Source organism: Bos taurus, chromosome 3 (genome assembly GCF_002263795.3).
Source record: "Bos taurus isolate L1 Dominette 01449 registration number 42190680 breed Hereford chromosome 3, ARS-UCD2.0, whole genome shotgun sequence".
NCBI classification, from domain to species: domain Eukaryota; kingdom Metazoa; phylum Chordata; class Mammalia; order Artiodactyla; family Bovidae; genus Bos; species Bos taurus.
This window is the reverse complement of record NC_037330.1, coordinates 59,014,724-59,037,819: the sequence shown is the minus strand read 5'-3', so window position 1 is coordinate 59,037,819 and position 23,096 is coordinate 59,014,724. Positions and strand designations below refer to the sequence as shown.

The 23,096-nt window shown below is 40.4% G+C and overlaps 1 protein-coding gene across 12 annotated transcripts in view; it reads left to right on the top strand.

Annotated features, from left to right (window-relative positions):
- Positions 1-23,096, top strand: part of DNAI3 (dynein axonemal intermediate chain 3) — a 106,790-nt gene that overhangs the window by 5,250 nt on the left and 78,444 nt on the right. For all 12 annotated transcript variants that reach the window (XR_009493788.1, XR_009493789.1, XM_059884546.1 and 9 more), the window contains 6 exon segments: positions 4,349-4,427; positions 4,830-4,868; positions 15,732-15,913; positions 16,637-16,741; positions 19,107-19,256; positions 20,419-20,618. Coding sequence is in view for 10 of the 12 variants with exons in the window: in XM_059884546.1 (XP_059740529.1) it covers positions 4,364-4,427; positions 4,830-4,868; positions 15,732-15,913; positions 16,637-16,741; positions 19,107-19,256; positions 20,419-20,618 (740 nt within the window). In the remaining 2 variants the exon portion in view is untranslated.

The window sequence follows — 23,096 nt, the reverse complement described above, 5'->3', positions numbered from 1 at the left end:
CCCTAATAGGCTTCTCTGGTGGCTCAGACAGTAAAGAATCTGCTTACAATGCAGAAGACACGGGTTCAATTCCTGGTTCAGGAAAATCCCCTGGACAAGGAAACTGAAACCCACTCCAGTATTCTTGCCTGAAAGTCCCAGGGACAGAGGAGCCTGGAGGGCTACAGTGTGTGGAGTCACAAAGAGTTGGACATGAGTGAGCGACTGAGCACACCCATGCACATTTAATAGCAACATTTGAAAAGAACTGGGCACATATAATTGATTTGAACTTTCTTGGGATGGTTTATGTTAAGCTGAGACCTATACAGTCAAGTAGCACCTGCCTGGAACCCATGATTATTTTACTACATGTGGCAAAGAAGAATTAAATTTGTAGGTGAACTTAAAATTGCTAATCAGTTGACCTCAAAAGAGAGAGATCATCCTTTACTATTGAGGTGAGTCCAAGGTAATCACCAGGGTTCTTAAAAGTGGAAGAGAGAGGAGGAAGAGAAGGTAAGAATATTCTATGCGAGAAGGACTTAAACCCACCATCGCTGGTTTTGAAGATGGAGGCAGAGGGCCCACAAGCCAAGGAATGCTAGAGTCCTCCAGTAGTAGGAAAAGGCAAGGAGATGAATTCTCCCCTAGAACCTGTAGAAAGGATGGAAATGTTGGTTCATTTCCTTGTTGACACATTGATTTTAGCCAGACTTTGAAACTATAGAACTGTGAGATAAAGTTTTATTGCTTTAAGACACTAAGTTTGTGATAACTGTTTTAGCAGCAATAGAACACTAATACAGCATGCATACAGCTTATTCACAGAAAAAAACAAGAGTGAAACCGTTAATCGCTCAGTCATGTCCACCCCATTGACAGTAGCCCGAAAGGCTCCTCTGTCCATGGAATTCTCCAGGCAGGAATACTGGAGTGGATAGCTATTCCCTTCTCCAAGGGATCTTCCCAACCCAGGGATCGAACATGGGTCTCCTGCTTTGCAAGCAGATTCTTTACCATGTGAGCCACCAGGGAAGTTATTCACAGTTTAGGCAAAAGCTTTTTTTTTTTTTTTTTTAGACTGAAATTTCATAAGCTAAGAATAGAAGAAGGGAAGGAAAGACCAAGGAATCATTAACAATTTTTCTTGGTACGTATACTGTGCCAGTTACAGAGGTCACGATAGGAAAGAAAGTGAACCTCCATCCTCTCAGTATATAGTCTACTTCACATGCCCCAGATTGAACTCCCAATCTTCCCTTTCAAAACTATTCTTACCGGGGAATCCCCATCTCAATAAACAGCAAACCTATGCTTTCAGTTCTTAAGGCAAAACTCACTAAAGTCATCCTTGATCTCTTTCTTTCTTTCTTTCAGAACCTGCATCCAAGTCATCAGCAAATATACTATGGGTTCTACAAAATCTATCCTGAATCCAGTCACTTTTTCCACGCCACTCTCACCTCCCTGATCTAAACTGCCACCATCTCCTTCTTGGATAATTGACTGTCTTTTAATTGGATTCTCTACTTCAGTTCTTTCTTTGCTATAGTCTTGGCATCACAGCAGCCACAGTGATTCTCAAAATGTGAATCAAGTCAAGTGAAGTAACTCCTCAGCTCAAAACTGTCCAAAGCTCTCCACCTCGTTCACAGTGAAACCCAAAGTCCTTCTCCATGACCTAGCCTTCTTGTGGTACATTATATAATTGCCCCCAACTATCCACCTCCCTTATAGGAGGATCATACATTCCAACCCATGTTCTGTATTATGGCTTGGAAGCATACATTATTAACATAGAAGCATACATTCTTACCCCCTTATCAGGATTGACTGTGTGATTTGTTTGAGCCAATGGAATGTAAGCAGAAAAAAAGGACGGTGTACCAGTGCCAAGGAGAAGAGTTAGAAAGCATTACTCGATTTTATTAGCTCTCACTCTTTTTTCTGCCGCAAAAGTAGTATGTGTCAAATAGGCACCGCTCCTTCAGCCTGTGTCCCAGAAAAAGACTGGAAGCAGCATCTCACCCCAGCCATAATACAGAACATGGGAAGAAAGAAATGTTTGCTGTTGCATGTTACTGAGCATTTGTTTCTACAGCAAAGGACATTTGTTTCTACAGCAAAACTGACTGTTAATATAGCTCCATTACTTCTCCAACCAACTTCAGGTCCTAGTCTTCGCCTCAGTCTCTCTGCTCCAACCATCATCACCTTCTTGTGTTTTCCTAAAGCGCCACGCAAACACTTGCCCCAGAACCATTACACCTACCATTCCCTCCACCTGGAAATACCCTTTCTTCCCGGGATACCTGCATTTCCAGCTCCCTCCCTTCTCTTGGGTCTTTGCTCCAATGTTGCTTAAGTGAGGTCTCCCTGCGTGCACCCTCTCTCCTCCTACACCCCCCTCTGCTTTTCCTTTTCTCCATAATAGTTATCATCATTTGAGGGACTGATTATTTTGTTCTTTTCTTTGCTGTCTCTTTCCCCACTAGAGCATAAGCTCTATCAGGGCAGGAGTTTTGCCTATTTTTTCACAGCTGTATTCCAGTACTTAGGAAAGCATCTGGCACTTTATAGTCACTCAGTAAATATTTGTGAAATAGTGTGTGTGTGTGTGGGGGGGGTGTATCCACATGTCAGGTGAGTTTGGGTGACCTTCACAAAGTTTCTGTGTCCTTTAAGTCAAATATAGCTGGGATAGAATATAGAGATGGGTACATTGATAAAAAATCTTCTGAGAAAAAGACTAGGTCCAAGATGTGAAATTACACTAAGGCTGGGAAGTAGGATGGAGGAGACTCAACAGGCGGAAATAGTGGGTCAGAGCCATCCATTGCACAATAATTTGCCTAAGGCCACTAAGCTAGTAGAAGGGTCTGTTTTTAAACCCTGCTGGTCAAACTCCTGAAATCACATCTTATCCATCTAACAAGATGGGTCAGAGTTGATCATTGAGAGGACAGGGATTTAGTGTCATGGCAATGACCTTGGACATGTTATATCCTGTCAAAATTGTTGAGTAATTCCACAGAAAACTTTTGGAGGTATTCTCTGAGAGTGCAAATAAAGACAGTGGTTACATGTACACATTCTAGGACAAAAGTACTATTTAAATTTTGTTGTTGTTCAGTCTAAGTGGTGTCTGTACTTTGCAACCCCATAGACTGCAGTACGCCAGGCTTCACCATCTCCCAGAGTTTTCTCAGTCTCACGTCCATTGAGTCAATGATGCCATCCAACGACCTCATCCTCTGTCACCCCTTTCTCCTCTTGCCCTCAAACTTTCCCAGCATCAGAGTTTTTTCCAATGAGTCAGCTCTTCGCATCAGGTGGCCCAAGTATTGGAGCTTCAGTTTTAACATCAGTCCTTCCAGTGAATATTCAGGGTTGATTTCCTTTAGGATTAACTGGCTTTCTCTCCTTGCAGTTCAAGGGACTCTCAAGAGTCTTCTCCAACACCACAATTGAAAAGTATCAATTCTTCAGTGCTCAGCCTTCTTTATGGTTCATCTCTTACATCCCTACTTGACTACTAGAAAAATCATAGCTTTGACTATATGGATCTTTGTCGGCAAAGTGACATCTCTGCTTTTTAATATGCTGTCTAGGTGGATTTATATTATTCAAAAGTCATGCATATATATACACATTGTGAGTCTGTGCCTGCCTATGGACTTTAAGCCTGTGTTTGTAGCTGGGACACCTGCCAGGCACAGGGCAGCACAGAGCAGCTTCCTAAAATGGAAACAGTAGCAGGAGGCAGGGGATCCAATGTCCTCTTTTGTGCTTCCATGGCAAGATCTGTGGCAGAAACCTTGATGTATCTCTTGCCAAAACTTCAGCTTCAGCTGAATGGCTCCCCTGGAATAGCAAGATCTCACTAGGAAGACTGTTGTTGCAATAAACTTTTGCTCACAAAACACCCATCTGTGAAGATACATGTTGATTTGCTGTCGTTGCTTGGAGAATCCAGGGACGGGGGAGCCTGGTGGGCTGCCGTCTATGGGGTCACACAGAGTCGGACACGACTGAAGTGACTTAGCAGCAGCAGTTGCTAAGTCATGTCCAACTCTTGTGACACCATGGACCGTAGCCCACAAGGATCCTCTGTCCTTGGAATCCTGCAAGCAAGAATACTACAGTGGGTTGACATTTCTTTCTCCAGGGTATCTTCCCCACCCAGAGATTGAATCTGTGTCTCCTGTACTGGCAGGTAGATTCTTTACTAGTGAACCACTAGAGAAACCCACATGATGATTTAGCCAAAGCCAAAACTTAGGAAATATATTCTTATGTTTATTAGATGATAATACTTATTATTTGAAACTATAAATGATGCTAATGATATCCTCTCTTTATGCAGGTGAAAATCTGAGCCATGGCTCCAAAACCTCAAAAACGAAAGAGAACAAAACATGCCAAAACCAAAATGACATTACCTGGTAGGACTGTTTTTTCATTTATGGGATTTTTATGGATTTAGTATTTGTACATCTGTTAGCAGCCAAAACATTCATGGTATTATCTCTCAAACAGTTTTTGCTATCATAAAGTCAAACGCAAGTGGAATTCAAAATATGGGGATTTATTATTATTTTTATTCATATCATTATAATATCAACTAAATATCATGTAATAAATGACATAAATGTTATAGTAAATGTATCATTATGAGATTATTCTGTGAGAAAGACAATTATTCAGTTTCTATTTGATTATTAATACATAGCTTAAGTCTTCATTGTGTATTTGCTTTTCTGCTTTATGTTTTAAGACTTGGTAGAAGACTAAGATACATATCTGATTCAAAAATGTAAATTTAACATTATTTTATTATATTCTAGTTAGTGAAGAAGCAGAACCCTTGAATATGGAGAGCATGGGTAAGTGGAAATACAATTCAGAATCCATGTCCCCAGTTCTGCAACATTTTAATATGCGATAAGCAAGGGAGAATACTATAAATTGAAATTTGAACAAAATGTGCATGTACTAAAAGTACATCATGTTATTTAGAATATAAAATAAAATGTTTTGAAGAAAGATTAAAAGAGTGGAAGAGAGACTTTCAAACTGAACAGTCTCTTAAAAATTTAACATCCTATGATTATTGAGACCTTTTGTAACTATAGAGTGTGTTATTTATTTTTTAACAATAAAGTTGTTGCTTTTTATAATAATATTTTTCAAACTCTGGCTCATGGGCAACATATATCTGTACGTCATGTTCAGTTCAGTTCAGTTCAGTCGCTCAGTCGTGTTCAACTCTTTGCAACCCCATGAATCGCAGCACACCAGGTCTCCCTGTCCATCACCAACTCCCGGAGTTCACTCAAACTCAAGTCCATCGAGTCGGTGATGCCATCCAGCCATCTCATCCTCTGTCGTCCCCTTCTCCTCCTGCCCCCAATCCCTCCCAACATCAGAGTCTTTTCCAGTGAGTCAACTCTTTGCATGAGGTAGCCAAAGTATTGGAGTTTCAGCTTTAGCATCAGTCCTTCCAATGAACACCCAGGGCTGATCTCCTTTAGAATGGACTGGTTGGATCTCCTTGCAGTCCAAGGGACTCTCAAGAATCTTCTCCAATACCACAGTTCAAAAGCATCAATTCTTCAGTGCTCAGCTTTCTTTATAGTCCAACTCTCACATCCATACATGACCACAGGAAAAACCATAGCCTTGACTAGATGGACCTTTGTTGGCAAAGTAATGTCTCTGCTTTTCAATATGCTATCTAGGTTGGTCATAAATTTTCTTCCAAGGAGTATGCGTCTTTTAATTTCATGGCTGCAATCACCATCTGCAGTGATTTTGGAGCCCAGAAAAATAAAGTCTGACACTGTTTCCACTGTTTCCCCATCTATTTGCCATGAAGTGATGGGACCGGATGCCATGATCTTTGTTTTCTGAATGTTGAGCTTTAAGCCAACTTTTTCACTCTCCTTTTCCACTTTCATCAAGAGGCTTTTTAGTTCCTCTTCACTTTCTGCCATAAAGGTGGTGTCATCTGCATATCTGAGGTTATTGATATTTCTCCCAGAAATCTTGATTCCAGCTTGTGCTTCTTTCAGCCCAGCGTTTCTCATGATGTATTCTACATAGAAGTTAACTAAGCAGGGTGACAATATACAGCCTTGACGTACTCCTTTTCCTATTTAGAACCAATCTGTTGTTCTATGTCCAGTTCTAACTGTTGCTTCCTGACCTGCATATAGGTTTCTCAAGAGGCAGGTCAGGTGGTCTGGTATTCCCATCTCTTGAAGAATTTTCCACAGTTTATTATGATCCACACAGTCAAAGGCTTTGGCATAGTCAATAAAGCAGAAATAGATGTTTTTCTGGAACTCTCTTGCTTTTTCAATGATCCAGCGGATGTAGGGTTCTATTATTTCAAGGAAAGAAGCTGATTTTTAAGCAAATAAACTATAACTTAAACAACCAAACTGATGTTGTTCCTACTTTTAGAGGCTAAATAATCTTATTCTAACAACTTTTATTTTTGTCATTGTTGAAATTTTCTCTTAGAGTTTTCTTAGATGATGTAGTTCATGTTTAGAAACAGGGAAACACATATATTGTTGATTCACTAACATTGAACTCACAGCCAACAACACTGTAATTCAGGCCTGACTGATGTTTATCTAATAATACACATGTTTTCTTATAAAGTACATCACAGCCTTCTTGCACTTAGGAACACTAGACAGCATTTTAGCTGTAAGCTCAGGGACCATTTTAAACAGGCAAATCATCAATACAAAGCACAAAAAATGTGGCACCACATCAACAGTAGAAAGGACACTGCAGTTTGAGGGCAAGTAGAAGACAGTAGAGCCTCCTTGGCCACGTGCACTTTGGGTAACTCACATTTTTTGCCACCTTAAAGCAAGTCCACTAGTGAATGTGAAAGTGCCACAACTATTGATCTTGGGTTACAAATGCATTTTAGAAAGTGAATTTGCAAGTACAAAATGTGTGAATAATGAGGACGGAGAATATTTATTTGTTTGTGCATTCATATCCTATTCACACACACACCCATGCTGACTCGCCCTTGTGTGTGCTCACTACCTCTCACCCTCTCTCTTCTCCCTCCCTCCTACACTTCTCTCCATCTCTCCCTTTCTTTCTCTCTCTCTGTTTCTTTCTTGCACACCCACAAGCTTCAGGGGAACAGAAACTCTTGTTTACCCCTGTACCCCAATGCCTATCTTGATACAGAATAAACACTCAATAAATATTTGTTGATTGATTGAGTGAATGAGTAAATTGCTTTCCCTATTCTTCCTTTCTAATAGACCAGCAGCACTCCTGCCCTCCTTAGTCCTGTGTTCTATCTCCCACCCAGTTTTCCCCTGGGTAGCACTTGTCACCATTTGTCCTTATTTGTTTCTGAGTGTGTTTATATGCTTAACATCTGTCTCCCCCTCTAGATTGTATGCCCTAGCACTAGCACCATGTTTTTCACATACTAGGTGCTCAGTAAATATTTTCTGACTAAATAATTATTAACTAGTAAGCAGATCCATGACTTAGCTTGCATGCACGCATGTTTCTTTAAGGAAGAAAAAAGAAATTTCAGCACTTTGTAGTGAGAGTTGAGGGGTTTGATTTAGCATCCCTTTGTCCTACAACCTGTCTCTCTCTACTCTCTACTCCCAGACTCCCTTGCTGTGGGCTCCTTGTAATTGCCAACTGTCACTCAAGGCTTGGGGCTGTCATGCTGCTTGAGAGTAGGATTCCGTTTCCGACCAAGGACCAAGGGATCAACAGACTAGCTAAAAAATGTCTCCTAAGGCTCTAACAGCCTTCCTTGGTGGCTCAGACAGTAAATAATCTGCTTGCAATGCAGGAGACACAGGTTCAATCCCTGGGTGGGGAAGATGCCCTGAAGAAGGAAATGGCAAGCCACTCCAGTACTCTTGCCTGGAGAATCTCATGGACAGAGGAGCTTGGCAGGCTAAATCCATGGGGTTGCAAGAGTTGGACACTACTTAACAACTAAATCACCACCACCAAGGCCCTAACAGGCAATATCTGGAGGTTTCTAGAGATGATGTGTGATTTTTCCACATAATTAACATTTATTGAGCTTTGTGTCAGGAATACTTCTCTCATCCCTTTAGCCCTAGGAAGTTAGCATTACTGTGGCCATTAGAAGATGGAGCTGCTGTGACTCCCAAAAGTTAAATAATTTACCCAAATTATGTGTCACAGTTTAATACAGGTTAGAACATCCATGGTATATTAATGGCTTATGGCCACTGTAAGAAGTCACCACAAATTTATTATTGTACAGTTTTGGAAATTAGGAATCTGAAATTGCTTTCCCTGGGGTAAAATCAAATTGTTGGTAGGGCTGGTTCTTCTGGAGTCTCTGAAGGGATAGTCTGTTCTCTTACCTTTCCCACCTAAAGGCTCTCAGTGTTAATTGACTCTTGGCCCCTTCCTCTGTCTTCAAAACCAGCAGCGTATCATCTTCTAATCTTTCTCTGACTTTGACCTCTGCCTCCCTGTCACTTCTCCTTGATATTGACCCTCCAGCCTTCCTCTTATAAGGACCCTTGTGATTTCACGTGACCCACCTCAGACACCCAATAACTTTCTCACCTCAAGATCCTTAACTTACTCACACCTGCAAGTCTCTTTTGTCATGTAAGGCAACACGTTCACAGGTTTAGGGAATTAGGATATGGCTGTCTTTGGGTGAAGTATTACTCTGTTTACCACAAGAGATTAAGAGCACAGCTTTTGGAATTAGACAGATGTGGTTTGAATCATAATTCTGCCACTTAATGACTGTGTGGCCACAAATGACTTCACCTCTTTGAGCTTCTTCCCCATCTGAAGAATGAGGTACTGACACTCATCTCGTGAGCATGAGGCAGAAGGACAATTAGGTAATACATGCACGCTTCCTTATACAGGGCGGTCACAGAGAAGGTTTGCATTAACTGTTGTTACTATAACGGTAGGGAAATAGATTAACGAATGAGAATGAAGAGTCCAGAAATAAACTCACATATATATGGTCGATTCATTTTCTACAAAAGTACAAAAGCAATTCAGTGGGGAAGAGACAGTCTTTTCAATAAACGATTTTGAAACAATTGGATCTCTACAGGCAAAAAAGTGAACTTCAACTCATACTGCACATCACATACAAAAATTATCTCAAAATGAATCATAGACCTAAATGTAAAACTAGATATTATAAAACTTCTGGAAGAAAACATAGGAGAAAGATATTTGTGACCTTGGATTAGGCAAAAATTTCCTAGAAAAAAAACACCCAAAACTGTAAATCCTCAGAAGTCTTTGCCTAACTGGTTTTTTCTTTTATGAAATTCTAGTCAGAATGAGCTAAAGGGATGAGCTCTTGCTATGTGCAACAACATAAATGAATCTCAAAATAATCATGCTAAGCAAAAGAAGACAAAAAGCATATAATGTGCATTTATAAATAGGCCATAAAAAACAAACTACTGATCAATAGAAATGGAAAGCAGATCACTGATTGCCTGGGAGTGAGGAGAGGTGCTGGGAGAAGGGGCAGAAAGAAATGTTTGTGTATTACGGTTGTGTTCTTTATCTCGATTGCGGTGATAGTTTCATGGGTCAATGCATATATTTATCAATTTGTATACTTTAAATATCTACAGTTTATTATTTATCAATTCTATCTCACTAGAACTGTTTTTTAAAAAGTAAACCAAAATGTTAAAAGAAAGATATGGATGAAATGCACGGGACTTATGTACACACAGGTTCAGCACGCAGGATTGGCCTAATTGCCGGGTGGCCTGTGGCTTGTACTGCACAGCCTGCATCCCTGTGCAAGTAGGATCCCTAGCGAGTTAGTTGTGGAGAGCTTGAGTCTGCCTTGGGCCCCTGCTCTGCTGGGCTCCTAGGTGAATAACTGCACTCTCTGCATCCTGTGCGATGGACCTTTGTTACCTCCCTGACCGTGTGTGAAGAGGCGCAGGACCCTCTGCTGTGCTCTGCTGTGTCACACATTTGAGAGAAAGTACAGCATGCTAGATGCAGTGCAGGGAATTTGGTTTGGAACCTAGGTCCCCTAAATCTAATTCCTAGCCCCTGACCTTGGATACTTTACTTGTACTCTGCGGGCCTCAGTTTTCTCAGCTAAAAAATGCAGGCAGTTACAGTAATGTCTTCAGAATGTTGTTATAAAGAGTAAATAAATTAATAATCTGTGTAATGTGCTTGGAACAGTGCCCGGCAGTAGGTGCTTCCCAGAAGCTTCTATATAGCAGGCTGTTTTTCACTCACTGTCATTCACTTACTGCCCTGGGCTGGCAAAATGTCCAGCAGGTCTTGCCCCCACGGAAGCACTTCTGACCTCTGCAAGCTTCAGGAGGCCCTGCATGCCTTCTCCTCTGCTCCAGCATCTTTCTCACCCTCCTGGACCAGCCAGTTTCCCACTCTGCTAGAGGCACAGCAGAGCCCAGAGCCCATCTTACCACAAATCACCAGAGCCTCACTGTCATACACTTACAGTGCTGTCTTCAGCACAGGCCTCAAAGCCTAAATAACAACAGTTCTTCCATTAAATTTAGCCAGAGATCCTTGGGGTGTCCACAAGGTCAGACCTTGCTGTGTTTAGTTTGGTCGCTATTCAGGTAGGGCGTGGAGGTACTGACTATAGTACTTCTGCGTGGTCTACTGGCTACTAGTTGCCTATGGTTATTACTGATTGTAGATCCCAGCCAGAAACGGGCTACTAATGCTACTAACTTCTAGATAAAGGAATGTAAGATTCTATCCTGTATTAAAGTTGCCTTGACAAAGACAAGTTAGTGACTTCCCTGGGGGTCCAGTGGCTGAGACTCTGCACTCCCATGCAGGGGAGCCCGGGTTCAATCCCTGGTCAGGGTACTAGATCCCATATGCTGCAACTAAGACCCAGTGCAGCCAAATAAATATTTTTTTAATGCTCAGTTAGTGTGAAAGGATTATGTTTATGAAGAATATCTAGCCAGTAGGATTTGAAGTATGTTTAGTGGCAATGGGTGACATAGAACACATCTTGGTCCCTGCCCTTCCAGTTTCTTGGATGGTAGGAAGCTTTCTGGCCTTTGTGAGCACCTCTGTTCATGAAGGACAGCCACCTCCTTTCCAGCTCTAGCTGTGTCGGTCTCACAGTTCCACCTAGTGGTTTTCTAAGACAAAACTGCAAGAACTCTTACCAGGCATTCAGTTTAGTTCAGTCGCTCAGTCGTGTCCAACTCTTTGAGACCCCATGAACCAGAGCACACCAGGCCACCCTGTCCATCACCAACTCCCGGAGTCCACCCAAACCCATGTCCATTGGGTCGGTGATGCCATCCAACCATCTCATTCTCTGTCATCCCTTTCTCCTCCTGCCCTCAATCTTTTCCAGCATCAGGGTCTTTTCCAATGAGTCAGCTCTTCGCATCAGGTGGCCAAAGTATTGGAGTTTCAGCTTCAACATCAGTCCTTCCAATGGACACCCATAACTGATCTCTGTTAGGATGGACTGGTTGGATCTCCTTGCAGTCCAAGGGACTCTCAAGAGTCTTCTCCAACACCACAGTTCAAAAGCATCAATTCTTCTGTGCTCAGCTTTCTTTATAATCCAACTCTCACATCCATTCACCACCACTGGAAAAACCACAGTCTTGACTAGACGGAACTTTGTTGGCAAAGTAATGTCTCTGCTTTTGAATATGCTGTCTAGATTGGTCATAACTTTACTTCCAAGGAGTAAGTGTCTTTTAATTTCATGGCTGCAATCACCATCTGCAGCAATCTTGAAGCCCAGAAAAATAAAGTCAGCCACTGTTGCCACTGTTTCCCCACCTATTTGCCATGAAGTGATGGGACCAGATGCCGTGATCTTCGTTTTCTGAATGTTGAGCTTTAAGCCAACTTTTTCACTCTCCACTTTCACTTTCATCAAGAGGCTTTTTAGTTCCTCTTCACTTTCTGCCATAAGGGTGGTGTCATCTGCATATCTGAGGTTATTGATATTTCTCCCGGTAATCTTAATTCCAGCTTGTGCTTCCTCCAGCCCAGTGTTTCTCATGATGTACTCTGCATACAAGTTAACTAAGCAGGGTGACAATATACAGCCTTGACATACTCCTTGACCTATTTGGAACCAGTCTGTTGTTCCATGTCCAGTTCTAACTGTTGCTTCCTGACCTGCATACAGGTTTCTCAAAAGGCAGGTCAGGTAGTCTGGTATTCCCATCTCTTTCAGAATTCTCCATAGTTAATTGTGATCCACATAGTCAAAGGCTTTGGCATAGTCAATAAAGCAGAAATAGATGTTTTTCTGGAATTTTCTTGCTTTTTCAATAATCCAGAAGATGTTGGCAATTTGATCTCTGGTTCCTCTGCCTTTTCTAAAACCTGCCTGAACATCTGGAAGTTCACGGTTCACGTATTGCTGAAGCCTGGCTTGGGGAATTTTGAACATTCCTTTACTAGCGTGTGAGATGAGTGTAATTGTGCAGTAATTTGAGCATTCCTTGGCATTGCCTTTCTTTGGGATTGGAATGAAAACTGACCTTTTCTAGTCCTGTGGCCACTGCTGAGTTTTCCAAATTTGCTGACGTATTGAGTGCAACACTTTCACAGCATCATCTTTTAATTTGAAATAGCTCCACTGGAATTCCATCACCTCCACAAGCTTTGTTCGTAGTGATGCTTCCTAAGGCCCACTTGACTTCACATTCCAGGATGTCTGGCTCTAGGTCAGTGATCACACCATCATGATTACTTGGGTCATGAAGATCTTTTTTGTACAGTTCTTCTGTGTATTCTTGCCACCTCTTCTTAATATCTTCTGCTTCTGTTAGGTCCCTACCATTTCTGTCCTTTAATGAGCCCATCTTTGCATAAAATGTTCTCTTGGTATCTCTAATTTTCTTGAAGAGATTTCTAGTCTTTCCCATTCTGTTGTTTTCCTCTATTTCTTTGCATTGATCACTGAGGAAGGCTTTCTTATCTCTCCTTGCTATTCTTTGGATCTCTGCATCCAAATGGGTGTATCTTTCCTTTTCCCCTTTGCTTTTCACTTCTCTTCTTTTCACAGCTATTTGTAAGGCCTCCTCAAACAGCCATTTTGCATTTCTTTTTCTTGGGGATGGTTGATTCCTGTCTCCTGTACAATGTCACGAACCTCCGTACATAGTTCATCAGGCACTCTGTCTATCAGATCTAGTCCCTTAAATCTATTTCTCACTTCCACGTATAGTCATAAGGGATTTGACTTAGGTCATACCTGAATGTTCTAGTGGTTTTCTCCACTTTCTTCAATTTCAGTCTGAATTTGGCAATAAGGAGTTCATGATCTTAGCCACAGTCAGCTCCCGGTCTTGTTTTTGCTGACTGTATAGAGCTTCTCCATCTTTGGCTGCAAAGAATATAATCAATCTGATTTTGGTGTCGACCACAGAAACACTGACTTCTAGCCCTAGTGGCTCAATGATATAATTATTCAGGTGATTTGGGGGTTTTTAGTCTCTATAGGCAGAGAAGGCAATGGCGACCCACTCCAGTACTTTTGCCTGGAAAATCCCATGGACAGAGGAGCCTGGTAGGCTGCAGTTCATGGGGTCACTAGAGTCCGACACAACTGAGCGACTTCACTTTCACTTTTCACTTTCATGCATTGGAGAAGGAAATGGCAACCCACTCCAGAGTTCTTGCTTGGAGAATCCCAGGGATGGGGAAGCCTGGTGGGCTGCCGTCTATGGGGCCGCACAGAGTCGGACACGACTGAAGCGACTTAGCAGCAGCAGCAGTCTCTATAGGTGTAACACTGATTAGTATTTTTCAGGAGATAAAAACTGGCAATTTGTTTCTAATTCATCAACAACTTACATTCCAAATGTTTGCTTATTATGCCAACTGACTGTACTTTGCAATATATTTCCATATATAATCAGTGTTACGCCTATGGAGACTAAAAACAAAGCTCACAATTCCTACTTGAAAGGCCACATGCACTTCTCCCCTCAATGATGCTCTTGTTTAGCAGTGGAGGGAGGGTGTCAGACACCCAGGTGTGGGGCCTGGAGAGGATGAGAGTGGGTTCTGGGACTCTGGGAGCTTGTAGTTAGGGGACAGAGTTCTGGGGGTAAATGCAGAACTGAGAGTGGGGTGGTAGAAGCTAGTGATGATAAAAAAAGAAAAAAGAAAATGAGAAGAAGGCTTGAGAGAAGAGATGGCAACAGGCAAAATGATACCTTGTTCCCTTCCATCCACTGTCCTAGGGCTTGCTGCTGCCCAGCACTGACCTGGGGTGGGGGCAAAGGGATAGGAAGAAGAGGAGTGGAAGCCTCCTGAACCTCCCCTCCTCCTCTTCTGGGGGCAGTTCTGGGATTGGGGAACCAGAGGAGGGAAAAGGAACTCCCTATCCCACCTTCTTCCTCACTGCCAGGTTTACCAGTATGACCTAATTGGAAAGTCAGTAGCTTTAAGATGTGAAGAACTGAATAACAGGTTTGACTGTGAAAAAGAGCGCTGGGGAGCAGAGGTACCTATTCAAGGGCATACTAAGGGCAAACAGCACGGAGGTAGGAATGCCAGTAGGGAGGAAGCATTGATGGACTGAGAAGGGCCAAGAGGGGCAGGCAGGTCTTCAGACTGGAGGGAAAGGCAGAAAGTCAGGGCTTGTGCTGATCAGCTGGTGGGCAGGGCTGCAGGCTGTCGCAGGATTCTTTGCTTTACAGACAGATTTTCTCTGTGAGGGCAAATGAGGTCACCTGGTGAGAGAGAGTGCAGCAGGTGAACAGAGAGGGTGGGGGGTGTTTTAGGAAGGCAATACAGGTTTAGGTTAGAGCCTAAAAGGGCAATAATACCTTAAAACCAAAATTTCACTTTTAAAATCTATCCTAAGAAAAGAATTTGAAATGTGATAAAACTTTATAAACTAGATATTTGTTTGTAGAGTTGTTTATAATCATTAGAAACAAATTAGAAAAATAAAAGTAATGCTTACCAACAACAGAGTGATTAAAAACTATGCTACAGAATTATGCTAGTTTAAAATGATGCATTAGAAAAATTATATAATGTCATAGTAAAATTCTACTGACGTAATGTTAAGTACAAAAGGCAGGATTTAGAATTTCATTTAAGATACTATTAATATGTATGGAGTGACTGGAATGAAACAAACAATTAATATAGGTTCTCTCTTGAGAGATAGTATTATGGGTAATTGTTATTTCTGCCTTTTTATCTTTTTGACGTTTAAGAAATTTTATTTCATTTTGGAGTATAGTTGATTTACAATGTTGAGTTAGTTTCTTCTGTACAAAGAAGTGATTCAGTTACACACATCCATATAATATTCTTTTTCAGATTCTTTCCTATTTAGGTTTTTACAGAATATTGAGTAGTGTTCCCTGTGTTAATCAGTAGGTCCTTGTTTGTTATCTATTTTAAATATAGTAGTGAGTATATGTCAGTCCCAAACTCCCAATTTATCCCTCTCCCCTACCACGTTTCCCTTTTGGTTACTGTAAGTTTGTCTTCTAAGTCTGTGAGTCTGTTTCTGTTTTATAAATAAATTTATTTGCTGACATTTTTTATAATGGACAAACTTGCTTTTAAAATATGAACAATGATTTTAAAGTCTTTTAAAATTTTAAGCAAGACAATTATTTAAAGCAAACAACTGCATATTTCCTAGTGTTCATATTTTAAATGGTTATATTTAATGTCTAAATCCACTTTGCCTTTCTCAGGTCATCCAGAAATTTATCCATTAGTATTAACTACCAAGACCCAGGAAATATTTAACTGCAGAGTAGATGAAGATGTCACAGAAGAACAACCTTACAAACTTATCAAGAAAGAAGATATTTTTGTAGACTTTGCAAACAGAGCTGCAGTATCTGATTTCTACCCAGTCAAAAAAATTGTTCAGGTAGGTATGTCACCCCTCTTTATTTTTCAGCCTTACCTCAAGAGGTTCCTGATACATAATCACAAAAGTTGGAGAGATTCTTGAGCCCAAATCTGACATTTCCCATTACCTTGGGCAAATGCTATCTTGTCCATGTCTCTTTGGGAATCCCTCTCAATGACCCTTTGTGAAAAACAAACTCCTATCAGTGACAGATTGTCTTATTCCACACCCAGAAAAGCTCCTTCTTGCCCTATTTTAACTAGAAAGGGAACCTACTCTATTTTCCCATACTGCTTTGATTGTAAACGTTCATAATTTTAGTCCTAATTTGTCTGCAAACGTGCTAAAGAGTACAACACCAGATAAAAGGAATACTTCTTTTTTTCCTCGTTAGAAATAAAATTGCATGGTAAATTTCCCTGAACCCATTGTGGTTTCTATTTTTTTCCTTTCTTTCTTAAACTTTTTATTTTGTATTGGGTTATAGCCAATTAACAATGTTGTGATAGTTTCAGATGAACAGTGAAGGGACACAGCCATATATATTATCCACCCATTGTGTTTCAAGAGCTCTTGTAAGTTAATAAAATAACTTTGCAATTTGGGGTTATTAACGATAGATTAGCACTATGGTTTTCTTCTACGATTGATTGATTAAAGAAATATTAATTTGGTGTCAATATCTGAAGAAACTGAATGACTGCTGAACATTAACCTTCTCTTTTGATTATATTTTTGTAGGAATATCCTGGAGATGAGCTTCTCCTTGTCTATGATAGAGACTTCAAGTATGGACTTAACTTTTATCTTATTGGAACTGAAGAGGGCAAGGAAAACTATTTAAATGTAAGCACACCCTAAGTCAGTGCAACCTGCTGATTGTCAGAAGGAAGCAGTACCTCTGGGGGTGGGGAGCAGACACGTTCATGATTGTTCTTGTTTGGCTCTGATTCCCTGGGACCTAGAGGAGGTGAGCAGTAAGTGTGCAGTGAGGCAGCTAAGACATCTCCTTCTTTGCCCTTCACTTGCCCAATGAGAGTGGAAACAGTGAATCTGCTCTCAGCCATTCGTTGGCCTATATTCCTGGTTCTTCTCCTGCCATCTCCATGACTTCAGGTAAGTTACTGAACCTCTTACCTGCAAAATGGTGGTACCAGTAGAGCTGTCATGAAGATTAAATAAGCCAGTACAGGAAAAGCCTTTTGTACAGCGCCTGACACAAAGCTGGGGCTTCATACATATTTGCTATGATTATTCAAAAGCAAAAATTTGAAAGGACAACTTGGTCATTGGGCGGTTGAAGGGAATGAGGTGTCAAAGATAAGCAAAAAATAAAAGAATGATAGTTTCCAAGGAAATGAAGTCAATTCACCTTTGGGGTGTTGCATTCAAAGTAGTCATGAAAGGTAACAAGTTGCCTTCTGGTCTAGCATCCTCATGATGAAGTGTAGTCAAAGTGAGGGAGACAAAGGAGTTTGCATGGTTGCCCAGTAGCAAGAAAAATAAAAGAACGCCATAGAGTTTTAAAATACCTAAAACTTTCTAAATTTGGTATATTTGTTAGTCAACATTTTCAATTTCATCTTTATGGTTGTTTTTCTCTGTGTTTTAGTTTTTTATTATGGTGGAATATTTCCAGTGTATAGAAAGGTATACATGATGAAACAAATATCTATACAGAATTAACAAATGTTAATATTTTATCATATTTACTTTAAAGTCTTTTGAAACAAAATATAACAGATAACGTTTCACTCCCTCTTACACATCTTTCTTAATTCAATTTTTCAAACATCTCTATAAGGAAGTATTGTTCTAAGGTTGTTGTTGTCTTTTGTTCAAGGTTTCATACTGTCACCATGTATGTATGTTCTACAGATAATATATATTATTGCTTAAAATTTACATAAAATTACACAACTTGTCTTGCAGCTTCTGTTTTTCACTGAATTGTAAAATTCTAGGATCTATTCATTTTGATACATTTCGACATCATATACATACAGATTGAGTTTGTTCATTCCAATTGTTTTATGAGATTTTATTTTCTGATTATTCCACAGTGTATCAACCCTTTCCTTACTGACATTCATTTAATTGCCCATTTTTTTCACTATTATGAATAAGGTAGCAATGAACATCTATAGATCTATATCTGTATTTATATCCATATCTGTATCTCTTTGCACCTCTTCCTTGTGGACATCTTGGTTTAAAAAAACATTCACTCTTTATAATTTAGTGGATATGTTTATTCATACATGTAATCCTCTTATCAAAAAGCATTATTAAATCAGAGAAAATTAGTTTTGTATTTTATCGAGTTTTAGCATTCCATATTCTTCAATACTTTTTTCTTATCACACATCTTTCCCCTTTATTCTTCTCCTATCTTTTTCTTCTTTCAGCTTCCTTTTTTGTCCTTAAATTCTTTCTTTTTTGCCCTTTATTCTTCCCTTTTTGGCTTAGTTTCCTTCTCATAACTGAACAGCATGAACCAACAAAGAAGAAAAATAATAAGGGAGAGCTTCATGAATTTATCTAAAAGTAAAGTTCATTGCAAAATATACATGTATAACTATAACCTAAATTTGGTTATATATGTGTGTATTTTTTGCTGAACTTATCTCTTTTAAAAAATTGAAGTATAGTTGATTTACAATGTTGTTAGTTTCAGGTGTACAGCAAAGTGATTCAGACATATATACACACACACACACATATATATACACACATATACTTACATATATATTCTTTTTCAGATTCTTTTCCCTTATAGATTATAACAAAATACTGAGTGTAGTTTCCATGCTATACAGTAGGTCTTGTTGGTTATCTATTTTATATATAGTAGTTTGTATATGGGGCTTCCCAAGTGGTGCTAGTGGTAAAGAATCCACCTGCCAATACAGGAGACACAGGAGGCATGGGTTCGATCCCTGGGTTAAGAAGATCCCTTAGAGAAGGAAATGGCAACCCACTCCAGTATTCTTGCCTGGAAAAATCCCATGGACAGAGGAGCCTGGTGGGCTACAGTCCAAAGGGTTGCAAAGAATTGGACACAACTGAGCGAGTTTGCAGACATTCACGCACATTAGTATGTATATGTTAACCCCAAACTTCTAATTTATTTCTCTTCCCTTTTCCTCTTTGGTAACTGTAAGTTTGTTTTCTGGTAGTACATCTTAGAATGCTATTTATTTTATTCCAGCCCCCAGAACTACCAGAAGAACAAGAAGAATATAAAGATCATATTCCTGAAGAAACATATATTTATAGGCCACCTATTTCTAAACCATGGGTTTCTTTGGGCAGTGAAAAAGAAATCGAAGAAGAATCAGTTAAGGAATCTACAAAACAGGTCAGCAGCTTGAATATGATCTCCAGTTATCACCTCCCTAGAGCTGAGCAACACTTATTCCTGAGGAATCCATATGCTTTGCTATGTTTGCTGTGGAGTTATGGTTTTTCTTTTGATAGAAGAATGGTCACTGTCTTAGGTGGGTGTTATGGGTTGAATTATATCTCCTCCTGAAAGATAAGTTGAAGTCCTACCCCCCAGTACTTCAGAAAGGAAATAAGGGGAGTTTTATCCATTATGGCAGGGGTCTTTATAAGAAGATGGGGTTGTGAAGACAGAAACACCAGGAGAACACCATGGAAGATGGGGGCAGAGGTTGGAGTGATGGATCTGCCCCCAGGGAACACCTAGGATTGCTGGCCGTGTCAGCAGAAGCAAGGAAAGAGGCAGGGAACAACAAAAAAAAAGAGGCAGGGAACGCGTTCTCCCGCAGAGTCTTCAGAGGGAACCAACCCTCTAACAGCTCTTTTCCTTTTAAGTTGGGATATAGTTGCTTTACCATATTGTGTTAGTTTCTGCTGTACAAGGAAATGAATCAGCTATATATACACACATCCATCCTTATTACAGACTTCTAGCCTCCACAAAGAAGTGAGAATAAATTGCTGTTGCTTTAAGCCACCTAGTCTGTGGTATGTGATTACAGCAGCCCTAGGAAACTAGGGCATTCCCAGAGCAGCCCCTTCCAGGAGCAATTGTGTACAAGTGATTAAAGTGTCTCAGAAAAGAATGGGGGGAGCAGCAGGACAGAGACATGGCAGAAGCCTTGCAAGGGTGCACTCTTAGGCAAAAGTCTAGCAGAGGGAAGGCTTCAGCCTGCACCCCTAGGGAACTCTGGAGTGTAAATTATACCTCAGAGTTGTCCCAAACTAAAGCAAAAGAGATGGGCTTACCTGTGTCTCCTACTGTCTATCCCTGGTCAGGATATAAACTGCCAGTCACTTCCTGTTCCTTGTGCCATCAGGCAAAGTGACCTGGTAGCCCTAGAGCATCCTCCATGGAGGAGCAATAGGTGGTGGCTTTGGGAACCGAGAGCGCAAGACCCGGAAAGGTGCACAGAAATTACATCCAGGAGGATGTGGGCAGAGCACCAGTGCTGTCGACCACACATCTGTTCTTCTCCAGAGACTTCTGTCTCCTTTACTGCTCACCTGTGTTGCAGATTACATATATGATTTCTCGAAAACGAAGTGAATTTGGCGCCCCCATTAAGTTCAGTGACCAGAACGCTTCCAGTGTGAAAGATGCCTATATTGAATGTACAGCCTACCCAGATAAAAATTTCACTCTTAAGCAACTTGAGAGAGATGTTGGCATGCAAGTAGTCCCCCAAATCAAGGAAACAAGTACTCAGACAAGATGGTAAGTATGAAATGAATATATATATATATATATTTTTTTTTTTTTCAAAAAAGCAACTATGGTAAAACCTGGCAGTATCTGTGATTACTGTGACAGAGCTTTATAATAGAAACTAATTGACAGTGATGCCACATCTCCACAGAGAAATCCAGCTCAAGAAAAACTAATTATAATTACCAATGCTTCTTAAAAATCTTACTAGGAAAATGAAATACAAGTATATATATGACTGTATAAAGGGGCTTCCCCAGTGACTCAGTGGTAAAGAATGGGCCTGTAAAGCAGGAGACGAGAGTTCAGTTCCTGGGTTAGGAAGATCCCCTGGAGCAGTGTATGGAAACCCACTCCAGTATTCTTGCCTGGAGAATCTTATGGACAGGGGACCCTGGCGGGCTACAGTACATGGGCTCGCAAAGAGTCAAACACGACTAAAGCAACTTAGCACGCACGCAGGCTTATTTTTAGGATTAAAAAAACTTTTATTTTGAAGTAATTTTAGATCATAGAAGATAAGCCACAAATGTTGGATATGATTTTGAGACCTAGAGAAAGAGAAAACTGCCCAGAATTTTTTTAATGACCTGAACAGTTCCAGGGGGTGGTATAAGCAGAGTTCGCAAAGGACTAGCCCAGGTTGGGTGGACGGAAGCAGATTCTCTGTGGCAGGCAGGAAGGAATTTTTTCAAGTTCTGAAGCAAAGAAGAGGAAAGATTAAAGCTATTAAATAAGTTGAGCCAGATTAATTTTTGAGAGCTTAGTATTGAAACTCCAACTAAAAATCTTAATTTATCTACTTAAAAAAATTGGAATATATAATGGAACTATATGTAACCTTATCCTGTATTTTCCAAGTCTCCTGTAAATGTGTTATCATACTTTCATAATTAAAAAAAATTTAAATTAAAAAAAAATAAGATGAGCAAGGCAGTATGTATTGGAGTACAGAGAGGGAAAAAAAGCCTGTAGTTGAGGAGATTGGCCAGAGTCCGTGTGTGTGTGTGTGTGTGTGTGTGTGTGTTAGTCGCTTAGTCATGTCTGATTCTTTTCGACCCTATGGACTGTAGCCTGCCAGGCAGCTCTGTCCATGGGATTCTCCAGGCAAGAATACTGAAGTGAATTGCCATGCCTTCCTCCAGGGATCTTCCTGACCCAGGGATCAAGCCCATGTCTCCTGCATTGCAGGCACCTCAGCCACCTGGGAAGCCCAGATAAGAGTCTTCTATAATTAAACCTGGTCACAGGTAAAATGTGACCAGTGTCTAAAATAAAGTAGTGGCAGTAAACCAAGAAAGAGTGAAAAGGAGACATGTGTAAATACAAAATTCTAAAACTCCCATCATTAGAACCAACAAACAGTTAGCTAATTTCTCTGCTTTTTTTTTTCTTAACAACAAAACTCTTCACAGAAGTTTTCCACATTTGCTAATTCTACCTTCTCTTCTTCCATTCTGTCTTAAGCCCACTCTAGTCTTAACAAGGTCCCCAAAGACCTGCAGTGGTCTGAATGCCTAATCCAGTTTTCAGATACCCTCTCTCTCCATTTCTCAGCAGTATTTAACATGGTTGACTGTCTCTTCTTCTTGGCTTATGAGCAATATTTAATGTACTCTTTCTAACTCACTGGCAGCTCCTTCTCAGTCTCTTTTACTGGATCCTTGTCCTCCCAACTTCTAAACATTAAAGGACCCCCAAATCTAACTCCTTTTGATGTTTTTTCTAACTACACTTAATCCTTGGGTGAATTTTTTAAGTTAGAGCACATGTACATCGATACCAGGGGTCAGGATAAGATGAGTCAGAAGTCAGGGAGCATATGGACAGACAGGCCAAACCAAAAGAGATGAAGAGAAAGACAAGGATTGGTAGACAAGGACTGGTAGTCACGTCTTGGCAGAGAATTAGGACATCAAAAATCATTAAACATTGACAAGTAAGGGTAAGACCGGAAGGACAGTGGTGATTCATTAGTACAAAAGAAACTTGGATTTGGAGACAAATTTCTTAGTCAAGCCAACTAGAGATTTCTGTTTACTCAGCCATAAAAAGGAATGAAATTGGGTTATCTGTAGAGATGTGGATGGACCTAGAGTCTGTCATACAGAGTAAAGTAAGACAAATAGAAAAAACAAATACTGTATATTAACACATATATGTGGAATCTAGAAAAATGGTACAGATGAACCTATTTCCAGGGCAGCAATAAAAATGCAAATATAGAAAACGGACTTGTGGACAGAGCAGGGGAAGGGAAGGAAGGGAGGAATTGGGAGATTAGGATTGACATATAGACACTACCATGTGTAAAATAGATAAACAGTGGGACCCTGCTATAAAGAACAGGAAGCTCATCTCAGTGCCCTGTGATGACCTAGATGGGCGAGATGTGGGTGGAGTGAGAGGAGGTCCAAAAGGGAGGGGATATATGTATACGTATAGCTGATTCACTTCATTGTACAGAAGAAACTAATGCAACATTAT